General features: G+C 39.8%; 1 protein-coding gene across 2 annotated transcripts in view; it reads left to right on the forward strand.

Annotated features, from left to right (window-relative positions):
* Positions 1-16269, forward strand: part of sema6a (sema domain, transmembrane domain (TM), and cytoplasmic domain, (semaphorin) 6A) — a 145192-nt gene that overhangs the window by 99179 nt on the left and 29744 nt on the right. For both annotated transcript variants that reach the window (XM_008418244.3, XM_008418245.3), the window contains exons 10-15: positions 2869-3086; positions 4926-5057; positions 8058-8213; positions 12458-12631; positions 15007-15147; positions 15248-15325. In XM_008418244.3, coding sequence (XP_008416466.1) covers positions 2869-3086; positions 4926-5057; positions 8058-8213; positions 12458-12631; positions 15007-15147; positions 15248-15325 — 899 coding nt within the window. The remainder of the gene's footprint in view (positions 1-2868; positions 3087-4925; positions 5058-8057; positions 8214-12457; positions 12632-15006; positions 15148-15247; positions 15326-16269) is intronic.

Below are 16269 nucleotides of genomic sequence, written 5' to 3' on the forward strand. Positions count from 1 at the left end.
CTGCAGTGCTCCTGTTTGACCTCTTGTCTCAATGTTTCCCATGAGAAATTCCTCCCAAACGCCGCAGAGAAAAAACCTGGAGGCGAACAGGAAAAGGCTGGAGAAGGAAAAGAAACAGCAGCAGATTTTTCTCGGGGTAGTACACCAGCGGGACGAGAAATTTCTTCTCTAATCACCTCATTTCAGTTTTGGATCAAGCAATGAGAGAGTTTAACGAAACAGCAGGTAGAAGTAAAGACGAGCATGTACTTTGCAGAATAAATTAAAGGGAATATAAGAGAGAACGGTACGAGAGCAGATCTGAGGCGATGCAAAACACAGAAGTAATGGATTCAGTGCCAGAAACGACAGCCATGTGTTATATAGAGCATGAATACAGATCGAGCCTCTCAATCTGCTGGGTGTTTTGAAAGCAGCGTCAGTGTAATTATGCAAGTGGTGGGAGATCTGATGGAGCAGAGAGCAATTTAACATTCAGTGGATGATATCTCCCCATTATTTCCCAACAGAATGGCCTGCCCTGACAATGTAAAGAGTCGCTTGTGCAACGTGGCACAACTGATAAATCTGCTGTGGAGGAATAAAATAAAAATAAAACAAAAGGAAATATATTTCTTAACATAGATAATGGCTTGGGGTGTACAAATTAGGATGTAAATCTGGAATAATTCAACTTTCAGCTTGATTCTTTCACCTGTTCAGCATTTTCTGTTGCCACACACTGAAGCAGCCCTGGGTGAGGCTCGCTGCACGGCCACATCTCTCATTCATATATCTGTATGTGGGTCAATGTGAGAAGGGAGGGTTCTGGTGTGTGCATAGCCATGTGTGTGTGTGTGTGTGTGTGTGTGTGTGCATTTAAGGATCTGGTTTAAATGCATGTTTGCACCCGTTCACACTGTCAATTTCGGGCCATGGTTGGAGTTATAGCTGTTAACTATAGTGTGACAACAGCTAATTACAACACTGGCTACCAAATCTAACAGTACAGCTGTAATTACAGTTTTTGGCTCTGATTTAATGCTGTATGGTTAAAACTTTCTGTTGCCAGGTACTGACTAACTAAACATATGGCACACCAATTTACTGCAATGAAACACCAGGTTAAGATGTGGCTATCATTAGAAGAGTTTTCATCAAGGTGTATATTGAGTTCTTTAAGGGGCAGAAACACCAACACTCATTGGTTTATGGCTCACCAAACAGGGTGGCACCAAATACAGTATAAAATAAATATTTATGCTTGGTGTGTTAAATTAATTTTCCATTGCTCTCTGTCATGTCAATAACAATAAAGCTTTGGAAGGCCTCTTGAATTTCACTGACTAATTATGCCGAAGCTGTTTCCTTGTTCAATATTCTTCCTCTTGCCAGTTTTTTTCTGAAGGAATCTCTAAAATACTCTTGTTGAAAATGAAAAATACTTTCTAGTTAAAATTTTCCATTTCTTTTTTGATTTAAGGACCACAATAGATAAAGAAAAGTGTAACTATAGCAGTACACTACACTGCTAATAGTTTTAGGTTACGTTTCATTACATCCCATTTTTAATAAAAATATTTTTAATATGTCATTGGAACACCTTAACAGTTACAACATCTTCAATTCTTCAAGGAAAGATGCTTATAGAGTCAGTTTATGGTGATGTTTGATTATTCCTCCAGAAAAGGACATGTCCAACATGTCTTCTCCAACATCAGTTTTGACACTGATGGTGGACAAGAAGGCTGGTCTCAGAGTCTCTGCTCTTAATTTATCCCAAAGTGCGCCGTCATGGTTGAGGTCAGGACTCTGCAGGCTTGTCAAGTTTCTCCACCTGTATTCTCATATTCTCATGGACTTTGCTTTGTGCACTGGTGTTCCTGTTGGAACTGTTGGGGAAATGCCCACAAAGTTAGACATAAAATCATCTAGAATGTTGCTGTTGCATTAGTGGCTCCATTCACAAATGTTTGTAGAAGCAGTTTGCATGCCAAGGTGCTGGATTTCACACACCTGCAGCCAGGCGAGTGGTTGGAACATCTGAGTTAAATGATAGAGGGCTGAGTGAGTATTTTTGGCTATAAAGTACAAGTTAATCCTGCACCTAATTATTCATCTGTGACAAAAGTTTCTTTAAAAGGGTTTTGATTTGTGAAACCATCATTGCCAGTCTACCTCACTCTTTTCCAATGAATGCTTGGATCGACCCGAGCTTCACCTGACAAGGGATCAAGTATCCTCAATGGTTTTTTTCTCAAAATCTAAATATATGGTGAAACTGCAAAAGAGGAGCTGAAAAGTACAGCTAATTATTCCCAGTGTTATCCAATGTGTAGCTTCAGCTGGGTGTGCTATTATAAAGGTTTCACCAAGAAAAAAAAGACAAAGTGTCACAAACTCTGCATAATTTCTTAATTTAAAATCTTTTTTCTGGTTCTTCCTGTAAAATCCAATCAACTATGTATTATGGAAACATAATGCTTATTTTATTCATTCTAAAATACCAAGTTTTGCACTTAGTGGAACGAGAACAAGTAGAAGGAATTGGATTGTGCTTCAATCAAATATAGGATAATAACCAATATTGGTTATTGTTACTAAGCGTTCCAAAAATGGGAACGGTTAGTGTTCAGTTGCGACCATTGAACAATAACCATTGTTAAATGCTTATTAACATTGGTTATGTTCATAACATAACATGAACATTAGTTATATTCTTAACCATTGTTCATAATTGGTTATGAACAGCACAAATTACAGTTTCCTTCTTACTTAAATCTGCCAATTATGACTCTTGCATGCCTATAAGTGTCCATGTACACCACTTAGAAATTAAGATGTGACTGACAAAGATGCCATAGCGTTTTAAATGTATGACTCCACCAGGTGGTGTTTCCCCGGGTGGCAAGGGTTTGCAAGAACGACCGCGGAGGTTCTCCTCGCGTCCTGGAGAAGCAGTGGACGTCGTTCCTAAAGTCCCGCCTGAACTGCTCCATCCCCGGGGATTCCCACTTCTACTTCAACATCCTGCAGGCCGTGACGGACGTCATCCACATCAATGGGCGGGATGTGGTGATGGCCACTTTCTCCACGCCTTACAACAGGTATCCTGAATAACTAGAAGCTTCATTTCAGATATGTGTGAATGTGCCAGAAGCTGATTTTCATGTTCCAGCTCCTTATCCTGGTTATCTTTTTCAGTTAGAAGTACTTTCTAAAAACATTTTGACAGCCTGACCTTTATTAATGTTGGTAGAGCTGCTGCGCCTCTTGGCGACACATAATTTCTGAGCGTTACAGGGCCCACATTTACATCTCCTGTCAAAACAGTCTCGCCGCCCTTTTGACTTGCTGGCCTTAAATCTTATTTTCCGTTTCTGTTTCATGTTCCTAACTGTTCTCGAGGGCCATGGGAGTTTTTAATCTAAATTGAAAATTACCACAAAAGCACGGAGCTCGTCTGATAGCTCATACATATTGTAATTTTCTATTTTATGGCCGCTTTTTAAGCAGATCAGACAATTACTTGTGACAATGCAATTGAGCATGGTTAATGGACATTAAAACCCAATGAAGCAGCACCTCTGAAACATTTCTATAAGGTTCCAGCATTAATTTTCTGTTTCATAGTTGGGGAGTGAAATTAGTGTGCAGACAAGACTCCGAGTTTGTCTGTCTGCCCACCTCGTTCTCAGTCTCTCCTCCTCGTCAGCTGTCTGGTAAAAACATGAATATAATGGTCCTGCTTTCTGTACATATTCAATAGCGACAGCAGTTACTGTAATTTAGCAGCTGAGCAGAGAATTAACAGCTTTCTGACCTTGTTCTCTATAATGCTGCCCTTGTGTATTCTCGTCTCCCCGATGTCTACGAGACGAGTTTAGCTCATGATGCAACGCCAAGAAAATTCAACCAAGGAAAAATGGCAGAAAAACTAATTCTCTCAAGTTTTTTTCTTATACTTTTGAATGCAGTTGGATAAAGAAATAGAGAAATGAGTCAGTGATCAGCTATGCATTGAGTCCACACAAAGGCAGCTGCTGCGCTGCTATTTGAAGATGACGATTTTTTTCCCCATTTAAAATAAAGAGAGGCAGTAATAAAATTATTTGTTGTTCATGGATGGAGCTCAATAGTGGATTTGTAATGAACTTCGATGTCATAAGGGGAAACCCAGTCTAAAGGCCAATGATTAAAGAAAAAGATTATTACAGCAGACTTTAAAAATCCTGAATAAACTTATTAAAATATCAGGTTTCTATGTTGCAAAAACCCAGATAAACCATTTCAGAACATTTTCACACCACAGATTTTCAATCTCCAAATGTACTTTTACAGACGCCATAATTTTCTCCAATTGGTTTTGGTTCATTGGAAATTGTTTTGCACTCTTCTCCTGACAGGAACCTTTTGATAGAGACTTGTGGTATGGTTTGGAGTGTCTCTGATGGTTTTTGGTGTGATGTGACACAGAAGATGTCAGAAAATGTCAGCCAAACTTCATTAGGGGTTTATCATATTTCTACCCTACATTTGTTTAAATTTGGTAATTTTATTTTTTAAGTGTTTTATTGTTCTCATCTAAAGGATTCCAGGGAAATGTTGGGCAGATTTGGATCAATCTTAAAGGTGGATCTGAAAACGTTTACATTGGCCTAGTTTTTTCAGATGACACAAAACTGGTGCTAAACAGTGGGATGAAGACTTCTTATATCCACTTTATGTACGAGATGCTATGAAGAATGAAATGCAACAAGTTCTCCTTCAAAATCTAAAACAAGCCAGGGGATTTAAACGCCTGTGTAAATGGATTGTAAATCCATGTCTCTGTCTCTTAGTGATTGTCCAGAATTGGCAAGATGTTTCGTTGCGAAATGTTCAGTCAGTGGCTTGTTTATGCATTGTTTCCTTACTTTAATATGTGTGTTTTGGTGTTATGGCAGTATTCCAGGTTCGGCAGTGTGTGCCTACGACATGGCGGAGGTGGCCCGCGCCTTCACTGGGCGATTCAAAGAGCAGAAATCCCCAGACTCCACCTGGACGCCTTTTCCTGAAGAGAGGGTTCCCAAGCCAAGGTACAGACACAAGCAACACGCCCACATGCACACATGGCAAATGCATTAAATACAGAATCGACTCTCTTTCTGTCATTACTCTCAAACATTGCTCTCAATCACACAAGTCATTTCTTTAGAAAACTGAAAATGACTGTTATCTAATCACCTACTTGCACTTCTGTTATTTTAATCGTCTCTTTTAAACATCCGCTGCATGTACAATTCCTTGCAAAACTATTCACAATGCTTCAACCATTTCACATTCAGGTTCCATGAATAATTTTTATGTGATATACCAACAAAGAGTAGTTCATAATTGTGAACTGAAGGTAAAATGATTCCTGGTTTTCAAAATTTTGAGAAAGGTTTGAGAACCGTGGAGTGCATGTGTATTCAGCCCCCCTGAGTCTTTGTAGAAACACCTTTTGAGGAATGTCTCCAGCAGCTTTGCACATCCAGAGTGACATTTTCTGCTCATCCTTCCTTGCAAAACAACCCAGCTGGGTTAGGCTGGATGCAGAGCATCTGTCAACATCAATTTTTCAGGTCTTTCTACAGAATCTCTCCATGTTTAGGCTTGTTGTCCTGCCTTGTTGGACAACAATCTTGTCTCAGGTCTTTGAGGTTTTCCCCAGAATTAGGTTTTGTCCATCTTGCCACTTACTATATTTTTTCCTGTCTCTGCAGTAGAAAAGCATTTTTTACCACCACCATCTTTCATCATGGAAGGTGTGTTCAGGTTGATCAGAAGTGTTCGTTATTTTGGGGCATCAGCAGAACAAAAATTTTATTTTCTTTTACTTGAAAACTGTGTTCACCTTTTTTGTGCTATTTTATGTTGATCCACCACATAAAATCCTGATAAAAACTAATGTTTCTGCTCGTAATTTGACAAAAAGTCCAAGAGGTTTGAAAACTTTTGCAAAATACTGTGCAAATATCCACTCTCAATCACATAAACACAATCTGTTTTTTATAGTTGCACATATTAGCTCCCCTACTCCCCACCCACAGTTTCATAAGCATCAGCAAATGAAGCATGAGATCATTTTAAATATGGCTGGCTAATTCCACAAATGTACCAACCTGATCAATCTCCCATCTATCTCTCATTAATTAGAGCACTGAGAGTTTTTCTTATGTCCTGAAGGGAAGAAAAAAAAACAGATTTACTACAAAGATCTGGGCTATGATAATTGTTGGTGGGTGTATAGGTCCACAATCAAGCCAGGGGATTTGATTCTTCTACAAAACACAAGCTCTACATTGCTAATTTAATGCATAAATAAATGTTTTTTGAGTGACTTCACCCTTTTTACCTTGATTAGTGTGTATAACGACTTGTTTACCCTGAGTGAGGTCAGACATTTCTAGAAGCAGATATGCTCACATTTGCTTACTGCAGTAATTGATGGGATTGATTAAATTTCTGCTCTCTGCCGCATTCAGACCCTTTTTATCTACCGGCAAGCAGATGGAGAGCTGCAACAATGCCACCAAGGTCCGGTCCTGTTGCAGTCTGTTCCTCCATGTGCTAGACTCCCAAACCCAATCATTTACAGATTGTCATATTTAATACATGTCTGTTTCAGTTCTGCCGTCCATATGTGTGCGTGTGTGTGTGTGTGTGTGTGTGTGTGTGTGTGTGCATACCCTGCAAACTAACAGCAGATATTATTCTGTAGCTTATTTCAGCGGCCTCATAGATTTGGAAATCCACGTTAGGCTCAGGATTTTACAGTTAAATGTGTTTTCTTTTAGCAGGAAGTCAATGATCAAAGTTTTGTAGCCAGTTTCCCACATTTGGTTCTTGAAAAGTTTTAATCTGCTGATGTTTATGGAGGAATTCAAAGTATTTTTACATTGTAAATAAGTTGCTAATTGGGCAGATTTTATCATTTAAAAATAGTTTAAGAAAAAAAGACTGCACATTTCCACTTGCCTTTAATATATTGACTTCAAGGAATGTTGATCCTTACCAGATAATCTGATATTTACAAATCATTCAGGAGTTCACCATGATAGGCAAAGTTTGAAAGCTCAACAGGATAAATCAAAGCAAATTTAGCCTTTTTACGTCTTGCTACAGGTCCTCCTATGTTATTTCAGCCTGAAGAGGTGATATACCTCCATAGCAAAAATATCTTTTACATAGATCCTTTCGCCTTTAGAGATTCCTCTTGACTGCCTAATGAGATTGGAAAATCCTTCAGATTGGTCAGGACCACAAAGCTGAAAATCAGCCAATTCATTAACATTAACAGTTCTTGGTTTGTCCGCAGCTCTCTCGCATTCTGCAGGATCTCGTTTGTATTTGAAAACTCTCAGATTTAACCACAGTTTTGCGAACCCATTTGAAGGGTCATCCCGGGATGTTGGGAGGAGGCCTCATCATCCGAGTCAAACCACATGCTTTCATAAAATTACTTCCAGGTCTCAAACGTGAAAGAAAAAATGGGAAAATGGAGCAAATCTGACTGAAATGTCTATAGCAGCAGCACCACATATACGCATCTTAAAGCTATTTCTCTGGACGACGCTCAAATGTGTATTTTAAGGCTTGGTCCTTTACGTATCTACAGTGCAAGGCCAGCTGTCTGACATTTCAGGGACCTGGTGTGTGTTATGTGCTGTGAAAGGGTATCAAAGAGCACACTGTAAAGAGGTTTTACAAGCTCTCCGAGGCGACATGCCTGCAAAGAGGATATGCTATCAAAAGCAGCTTCTTTTTTACCAGCTCCTGTAAACGGATCACACTGATAGAATGTCTCAGTGCATTACCCCAAACTCAGAAAAGAAGACATCATGTGCCCTCCTGTTTGACCGAAAGCTCTAGGAATAAGTGTTTGGCCATTTATGACTTCACTCTTATTGATTTTAAGGGAATTAGACTTTCTGTCTTCTGGCGGCTTCTCGTTTTAAACTGCTTTTTCCTTTTAAACTTTTCTTCCTTATGATACATTTCTTTCCCCGTTTCTCACATTTTGTTATCTTCCTCTCCCTCCACTGCATTTGCAGACCTGGCAGCTGTGCCGGCACTCCATCCATGGAGAGGTACAAGGTATCCAATGAGTTCCCTGACGACACTCTGAACTTCATCAAGATGCATCCCCTGATGGACGAGGCTGTGCCCTCTATCGCTCACAGGCCCTGGTTTCTCAAGACCATGGTGCGGTGAGTACCTTGCACTCCAAAAAGCCCGCCGTCATCAGAGGTCCGTGAGCCTCTTCAGCCCAGGCTGGCAATTATCTGAAGTGCTGCTCAGAGAGTTAGACTCATTAAAAGACAGTAGTGCTCCATCACAAACCCGCAACTGACCTATTTTTCTTGGAGTGGAGGAAACACTAATTCAGACCTTACTATCTTTTTTCCCCTACACAACAGAGTAGTAATCTTTGGAGTGAGTATTTAAGATACTCACTGGTGTTTATCTTGATCCTTAGCTCATTGAAAACATCTATAAGGTCTTATTAAAGACATTTTTTCCCTCTCTTGACTTGAAACTTCCCAAGACAGTACACTGGAGTGCAGACTTCTTTTTAATGTTGCTTCTCCCCCTGTGCTCTGAATGTTTTCTAAAACCTACTGCACCATGATGCTTTTTGTTCGATCTTAAAGGTTTATTTGATTTTTTAAGCTATGCACAAAAGATTTTATCAAACACACATTTCAAGTGTTTAACATCCAACTTAATCTTTAGATCCATACTTAAGAACTGATTTGTTCTTAGAAGACAAAGTTATATCACCACTTCCTGTGAATGACTGACTTGTTTTGTTGTATCTCAGTAGATGACTGCACTGCAGGGAGACAGTTTTTTTCTCGTCATCCCAGCAAACTGACATCTTAATGTTATCAGTTTAACATATAATGGCTGTTTTAAGTGACGGTCTGATTATCGTTTGGCAACAAAGACCAGCATTTTAGATCTTTAATTGTTATAAGCCTGAAGAGCTGCAAACAGCATTTATAAAATCAGTTAAAAACATCGCTTGTTTTTCTACATCCATCTGGTACACTAACTAGATGATAAGGAAACATTTAAACAGCTCATGTTGTATGTATGTGTATGAATGGGTGGATCTTTTAAACAGTGGAAAGAGGAACAAAACATGAAAAACTAAATATTCCTTTCAGGCTTTTCCCATACATACTCATCCAGACCTGGAAAATGTTTAAATGATATTCCAGACTATTCAAAACCACCTAAAAACCCATAAAGATGACAGATAATGAACAGAATCGCTGTATTTTTATTGTTCTGGTCTAAATAAAAAAAAAAACTACCTCACATGTAATGTAATGTTTAAAACTCATGCAGACTGTTGGTCTCCAGCAGTTTGCTCTCCAGCCCCAATAAAGGCAGATTTTTCTTCAGGTCCAGCTAAGAGATGGTGCCAAGATAGCACAGGATTTTCAATGCAAGCAGTGGCGCTTTAGTGGTGCACTGACCTCCATTTAGGTCTGGAACTGGTTAGATGGAAAAATCCTTACTCATTTAAGCTGAACTCCAGCACTTCAACATATTCCTAATGAAAATAATTATATTCTCACATTTCTTCTTCTTACCTACAGCTGCTCTGGAGTTAGCAGTTCTGGGCACATCCGTGACATGCCTCAGTGGCGGGACCTTCATTTATCTAGCCACTACTTAAAATTCCTTGATAAAACCTTTTATTTTGGCATATCAGACCTGAGTTGCTGTGTTGCCTCTGTTACAATATAAACAGCTTAGCATGAAAGAGCTCATTAGTGTTTCTGATTTGAAATATCACCCCAATCAGCAGAACATGTCGATTAACATGCGAGCCAATTGCTGAAAGAATTATTTAAGCTTGAAAAGTATCACAAAAGCATGTGGAGTGGATATAAAAACCCCTGTTGGGGTTTTATCATGGATTACTATTTTGAGCTGAAGTCAACTGGAAATGAAATCAGTAATAGGATTTGATCCTTGTCACACCCCAGAGAGGACACCCGAATATCAAGTACAGGCTTTTTGCTCAATATGAAGACGCTTTTTTTTTTTTTATCTGGAGATTTGCAGCGTTTTGGCAGGGAGCTCAGCTAGCTGGACGCAGTCAATCACTTCAAAGAAGGAGACACACGCTGAAAAATTACACTCGCTGTGATTTTTGTTATCTGAATCAAAATAGGAAAGACAGACCTTGCCTTATTCACTGAGATTCTATTATTTTAGTGAGTTAAAACCCTAATTTCATATCCTTTGGAGCTCCTGTTAAGACTGAATGAATCAAAACCTAATAATAACTTCATATTTTTGACTTTGTGGATTGGCACTGACCATTTTAGGGGAAACTTTAAGCAAGCAGGAGTAAGTCGGTGCTTTTTCAAGTAAATTATATCTTTAGAAGAACATTTGTGCATCACTTTTAAACTAATTTTACACAAGGAACACTCAGTCAACATTAATGACGGCAATTGTGGACTTCCTAGATTTCCGGATAAGCTTTCATTGGTAATCTTTAAATCCAATCTAGTTCTATTAACCCCTAAAGCCTTAATCTGTGTTTTTGAAGCTTCCATCTTGAAACATTCTCCAATCCAGTTAGCAACAACCCCTTAACTTTAGAGAACAAACGGAACAACCTCAGGCTGTATGGATACAAGATGCCACAAAGAGGCCCGAAATACAGTAAAGCTAAATCACAAAGCTTCCTCCATATCTTATATCTTGACACTTTAATCAGGCAGGGGTGTAAACCAACACTCGGCTGTGTCAGTTCCTTCTGATTGAAATAGATTTAATTAAATTGAAAAGCCCCAATCTCAGCAGATAAACTCTATGTGCTTTACAATATGTCTTGCTATATTGAAAAAAAACCATATTCCACATGTCTGAAAAGTGTGGTATGCAAGACACAAATATAAGAAAATAACCTGGAATTAGTGGAACATCCAGTACTTTAACATCTCTGAAATATATGTGTCAATTGCAGAGTTGTATAGAACATGTGTGTTGGGAATAAGGTTATGATCAACTGCATCAGGATGACATGTATTACCATGATAATTGCCAGTCAAATTTATGTCATACAGTCAGCTTTTCTTTCAGTTTCAAGCTTTCGGCATCTCGATGTGAGTGAATCTTCCTCAGTTTAAGCAGAGAATTTGCATGACGGTACATAATTCAAGTGATTATTAAATCATCGCTGTAATATTTGACAAGCAGCTCTTGGTTATATATGCAATATTAATGGCTTTAAGTTGCAGTGAAATCTTTCAACAACCCGTCAAAAATGATAGCAGCCTGGTTATCAAATTATATATGCCGTGGTAATAAATTTATAGGTGCATGGTGCAGGAATTCCAGCAGATATGCAAAAGCCAGAAAAGCTAAATTCATATTTCTTTTTTCACCCTTATAGAAATAGTAGCTCTATTTCTGGCAGCTGGCAAATGTGTACAACAGTTTTGTGAGGGGCAGTGCTGTGCTTCCTGTATGCCCTATACATGTAGAAAAATGTTCAGTCATTCCAGAACCTTCACTGACATCTCATTAAAACAACTTTGAGCTGTCTGGGCTGTTTTTGGTGAACCTTGTTACCCGTTAGGAATGGTACTGTAATACAGGGAATGGGTTGAAATCCCACTGCTACTACCAGTGAAACACCATGGTACACTGAAGCAGAAGAACAGACATTTTTCATATTTTGTTTTGTAGTTATCACCGCGTTTGGTACAATTGTAAGCACAATACAATGCATTTATTATTCTGAAAAATAAATCATGTATTATTGCCATCTATACCACAAACAACAATGAAGTGCAACAAAAACCACATTTATTGCATAACCTTTGAAAACGACCCCTGTTGCCATAACAAATCCGATCCAATAGATGCAAAATATATAAACCAATGTGCAATTATTCTCCTTTTTGTTGAGGAGAATATTTATTTGCCCTGATCTTAAAAACAGAGATTTGACTCATAAAAAGAAAAGGTATTTTTTGCAGGAGCTTATCTGTATTGTTGTTGCTCTAACAGTTTCAAAGGAAGACGTTCAGAGTCAAATAGTCTCAACTTCAGCAATTAGTCAGAAAATAAATGTGTACTTGTTTCCGGGTGCTTGAGACACTTTGATGTCATGTTTTTGTTCTCCCTTTAACCCCCTACAGGCATTATGACAGTCTGATGAATATAAAATAACATTTAATTAACAAGATAGCAGCCCCCTCCTGCTCTGTTGTCTTTTTTAGACACTTGATATACACAATGAAAAGCCCATTAAGTGATTAACTGATTGGCTCTGCAGTTATTATCTGGACTTCACCTCAAAACATTTACTTGATGTGCGTCACCATTTATTGCTCTTTCAAACATCGTTATGTGTGTTTGCAAATTGCACTAATCGACTGATTGGTTGATTTACTTTACCCGGTAATCCTACTTCCAGGTATCGCCTGACGCGGATCGTGGTGGACAACCAGGCGGGCCCCCACAGGAACCACACGGTCGTGTTCTTGGGATCCGAGAAGGGCATCATCCTGAAATTTCTGGCCAAAATGAACAAAGGCTTCCTCAACGACAGCCTGTTCCTCGAGGAGCTCAACGTCTACAACCCGGACAAGTACGTAACTATGTGAGCATGTGTGTCCAATAGAGGGAACACATGGATACAGTTGCCACAACCAAAAGAGGGCCAGTATTTTTTTTCCTAATCTCTGTATGTGTGTGTTAAGTGATTCAGAAGTGTTTCATTCTGCTGTTCTACCATCGATCAAGTCAGCCAACCCACTAGCTCCACCGCTACCCGCCGGTTCCCCCGACCCAAGCTCTGAAGTGAGGCCAGTCACCCAGATGGCTACTCTATCATTTAAAGGAGTTTTATCAAGTTACACTTTGCCTAACCACAGCTTCTAAATTAAAGACACAGACACTAAAGCTCTGGATAGCATTGGAGTGCGGTTCCCAACCGCACTGGAGCCGAGTTCTTTCCAAAATGCCGGCTGATTAAAGGAAACACACACGTACATGCTCAGGCAGAGGGCTGCGTTTGTCTTCAGAGCCAGCATCGGATGTCCCGCTAATTTATCACATCTTTGTAGGTTTGTGCTGTATAGATGAGCCTTTCTAACCTCAAACTTTGCTCAGAACGGTGAGCAGGGAGCTGTCGTGCAATAGAAAAAAATATAAAAATCTGATGCAGTGCAGTCCTGCCAGAGCAAATATTTGGTTGAGAGGTAATGAATGAGAGGGGGGGTGGGAGTACAGACACAGGAGAGAGAAAACAGTCATGGGGCGACTGTGGCTCTGTGCGGGGCGACTGTGGCTCTGTGGGTAGAGTAGTTCTCTTGTAACCGGAAGGTTGCAGGTTCGATTCCAGCTTCCTCCTGCCACGTGTCGATGTGCCCTTGGGCAAGGCACTTAACCCCAAGTTGCCTACTGAGCTGCATATTGGTGTATAAATGTGTGAGCGTTTGTGAGTGTGAATGGGCTCTAGTGTAAAGCGCTTTGAGTGGTCAAAAATGATCTGATAAAGCGCTATATAAGTTCAGTCCATTTACCATGAAAACCAAAGACGTGAAACTAAAGGGTTAGAGCATAATAAGTACCAAAGTATGGCCGTGGGACTGTTTGCGGCCATTGGAAAGATTTTTTCTGAACCCCGACTGCGATGGTACAAATTTTCTATGTCAGCACAGACGGTTGATGAAGATAGACTCCTTTTGCAAGATGTTCATGGAAAATGTCAGGCATTTTGAAATTATTTCAGTGCATTTAGGTTAAAAATTTGTCTGAATTTTGTGCAGCAAACAGTGTCATGAAGAAAAAAGTCACATGAAGAAAGTCATAAGAAATACAGTTCACAGTTTGGTCAAAGGAGAACAAAATACAACTTTTGGCCCAGAACAGCGCAGTTAAAGTCCGTACTAAAAACAATTAGGAATCTTGAGAATTGACTTTTACGTAAATTGTTTTCAGTGAGTTTGAGCTAAACTTTCAGTCTGGTGGTGTAAATCTGGAAGACTTGCAGGTTTAATTAGAGCGCTATGTGGTACTTCAAATGAATCAATCTGGAAAAGGGATAAATCCAAATTTTTAAAACACTTTCCACCTTTCACTCCACTTCACAGTTCTGCTCCACAAGTCCCAATTAAATACACTAGACTTTGATTTTGTTACAAAGGTTAGTGTTGAAAAAAGGTCAACACATTTGCATTCAGAGACCATGTGAAGGAGATGAAGGTCCTTCCTCGTTTCCGTGTCTCTTCCTCTTCCTCTTCCAACTAGCTCCCTTCCTTCTCCCCCCTCTCTCCTGCTGGCTGCCTCAGAGCATTCGCCGGCTGCTGGCCATCTGGCTTCAGTCGCGTACAGTAAGTGACTTTGCCTCCCGGCCTGGCCAGCTAGATCAGCGCAGGCCCGAGTGTTGTGCATTACCCAGTGTAGATGGACTCTAAGTCCTAATTGCGAGCGATAATGCAGGACCAGAGCTCTGTGAACAGGAGATTAAATCCCAGAAGCGGGATGGCAGGACAGAGGGAAAGACAGGATAGAAGGATGCTTGACACACCCCAGAGGGATTAGAGCGTGCTCCTGTGGGGCAGTGGAGACAAAGTCGGCTAATGGGGGTGGAGGAGTGGTCGCGTGCAGAAGGGATGGATGGGCTTGAGTTACTGTTGGTGGATTTTACACTTAAGTGCTGCTGACTGCTCACAGCGCCCATCTGTCTGTTTATCTGTTGTATCCGTATCACCCTTTTTTCTTATCTCTCTTTATCTCCCACTCTGCTCCTGACCTCGTGTACACTTGGCAAGCATTATCCATTTCCTTGCTGAGCCCGCAGTTTGTCTGTCTGCTACATCTTAATCTGCGTACTTTGTTCTTGAAACTAACTCTTAAATCCCCTCTTAATCTTATTGTGTTGTCCTGACCTTTCTTTGGTCTTTTTCATTGCATTAAAATATAAATCAAACATTTGACCCTCTCTTTTGGTTTTTGTAGGTGCAGTATAGATGGCGTGGAAGACAAGCGCATCATCGGGATGCAGATAGACAGCAAGAGTAATGCTCTGTGGGTGGCTTTCACCTCCTGTGTGGTCAAAGTGCCGCTGTCTCGCTGTGAAAGGCATGGAAGATGCAAGAAGTATGTGGGAGTTCCGGCCTTTATATCTGCTTGTTGAAAAATTTTTTTCAAATAATTCCAGTTTGTAAAATATGTGATGTTAATAATGACTGTCCTTCAGATCCTGCATAGCCTCCAGGGACCCGTACTGTGGTTGGGTGTCAGAAGGTGCCTGTCGACAGGTGACTACCGACACCAAGTAAGTAAAGAGAGGAGAAATCACATGAAAAGCATGATTGTTGCATGTCTAATTATTCGTGTTTTATCAATATTTCCTGTACAAGTAGTAATTTTTATTAAAAATGCTTATTGTAAATAATATTATGCATTTTTCCATTCTGCTTATAGCTTAATATTGGGAATATAACATCCTGATATAAGCTGGCTAATTAGTCAGCCATCGCCTGTGGTTAACACACATGTTGCTCACTGATTGCCAACTGTAGTGACAAAACAGTGTTGCCTAAACAGGAATGATCGGAAGAGCTCCTTTCGTTTTTTTGTCTTGCTAACATGCTGCTGTTCAGTCCTGAACCTTTTATAAAATGCAGCTTTTTGTGAAACTTTCCAGGGAATTATTCAAATGTTGTGATTGGAGTGCTTTCCTCCCAACCCCAAAAAAGTTTCAATGTTTTTCCTCATGTAAAAAATCATCTATTTTCCACCAAATAAATCTGAAACATTTAGCCATCATGCATTGTTTTTTAATGTAACATGATTTTCATAGTAGAGTTTAAAACTTTATTTAAGTAATAGTAGGCGTCCAATGCAGGACATGAATATGTCCCAGCCTTAACACCGGTTCAAACAAACAAATTGATTAATCAACAGTATTTTGAATAATTCCTTGCTCCTCTTTCTGCCTGAACAAACATTCACTCATAATCCTTCTGGTACATGGCATCTTTTATCTGCATGGAAACAACAACTAAGGCTCCTGAGTATCCGTGCTTTACTCTAAACCATCAGTTTCACCTACACCAGACCTCTGGACTTGGTCAAATTCCACTTTTTTTGTAAAACTTGCCATTCCTCCGTCAATTTGTCTAATTTTATGGTGTGTAAATGCAGCTGCCTGCAGCGGCAGGGTTGTTGGAAAGATAAATGGATGGAAAGTGTTGTTTGCCCAAAGCCTGGGGTTGG

The sequence above is a fragment of the Poecilia reticulata genome, chromosome 9 (assembly GCF_904066995.2).
Source record: "Poecilia reticulata chromosome 9, P_reticulata-male-v2, whole genome shotgun sequence".
In the NCBI taxonomy this organism is placed as follows: domain Eukaryota; kingdom Metazoa; phylum Chordata; class Actinopteri; order Cyprinodontiformes; family Poeciliidae; genus Poecilia; species Poecilia reticulata.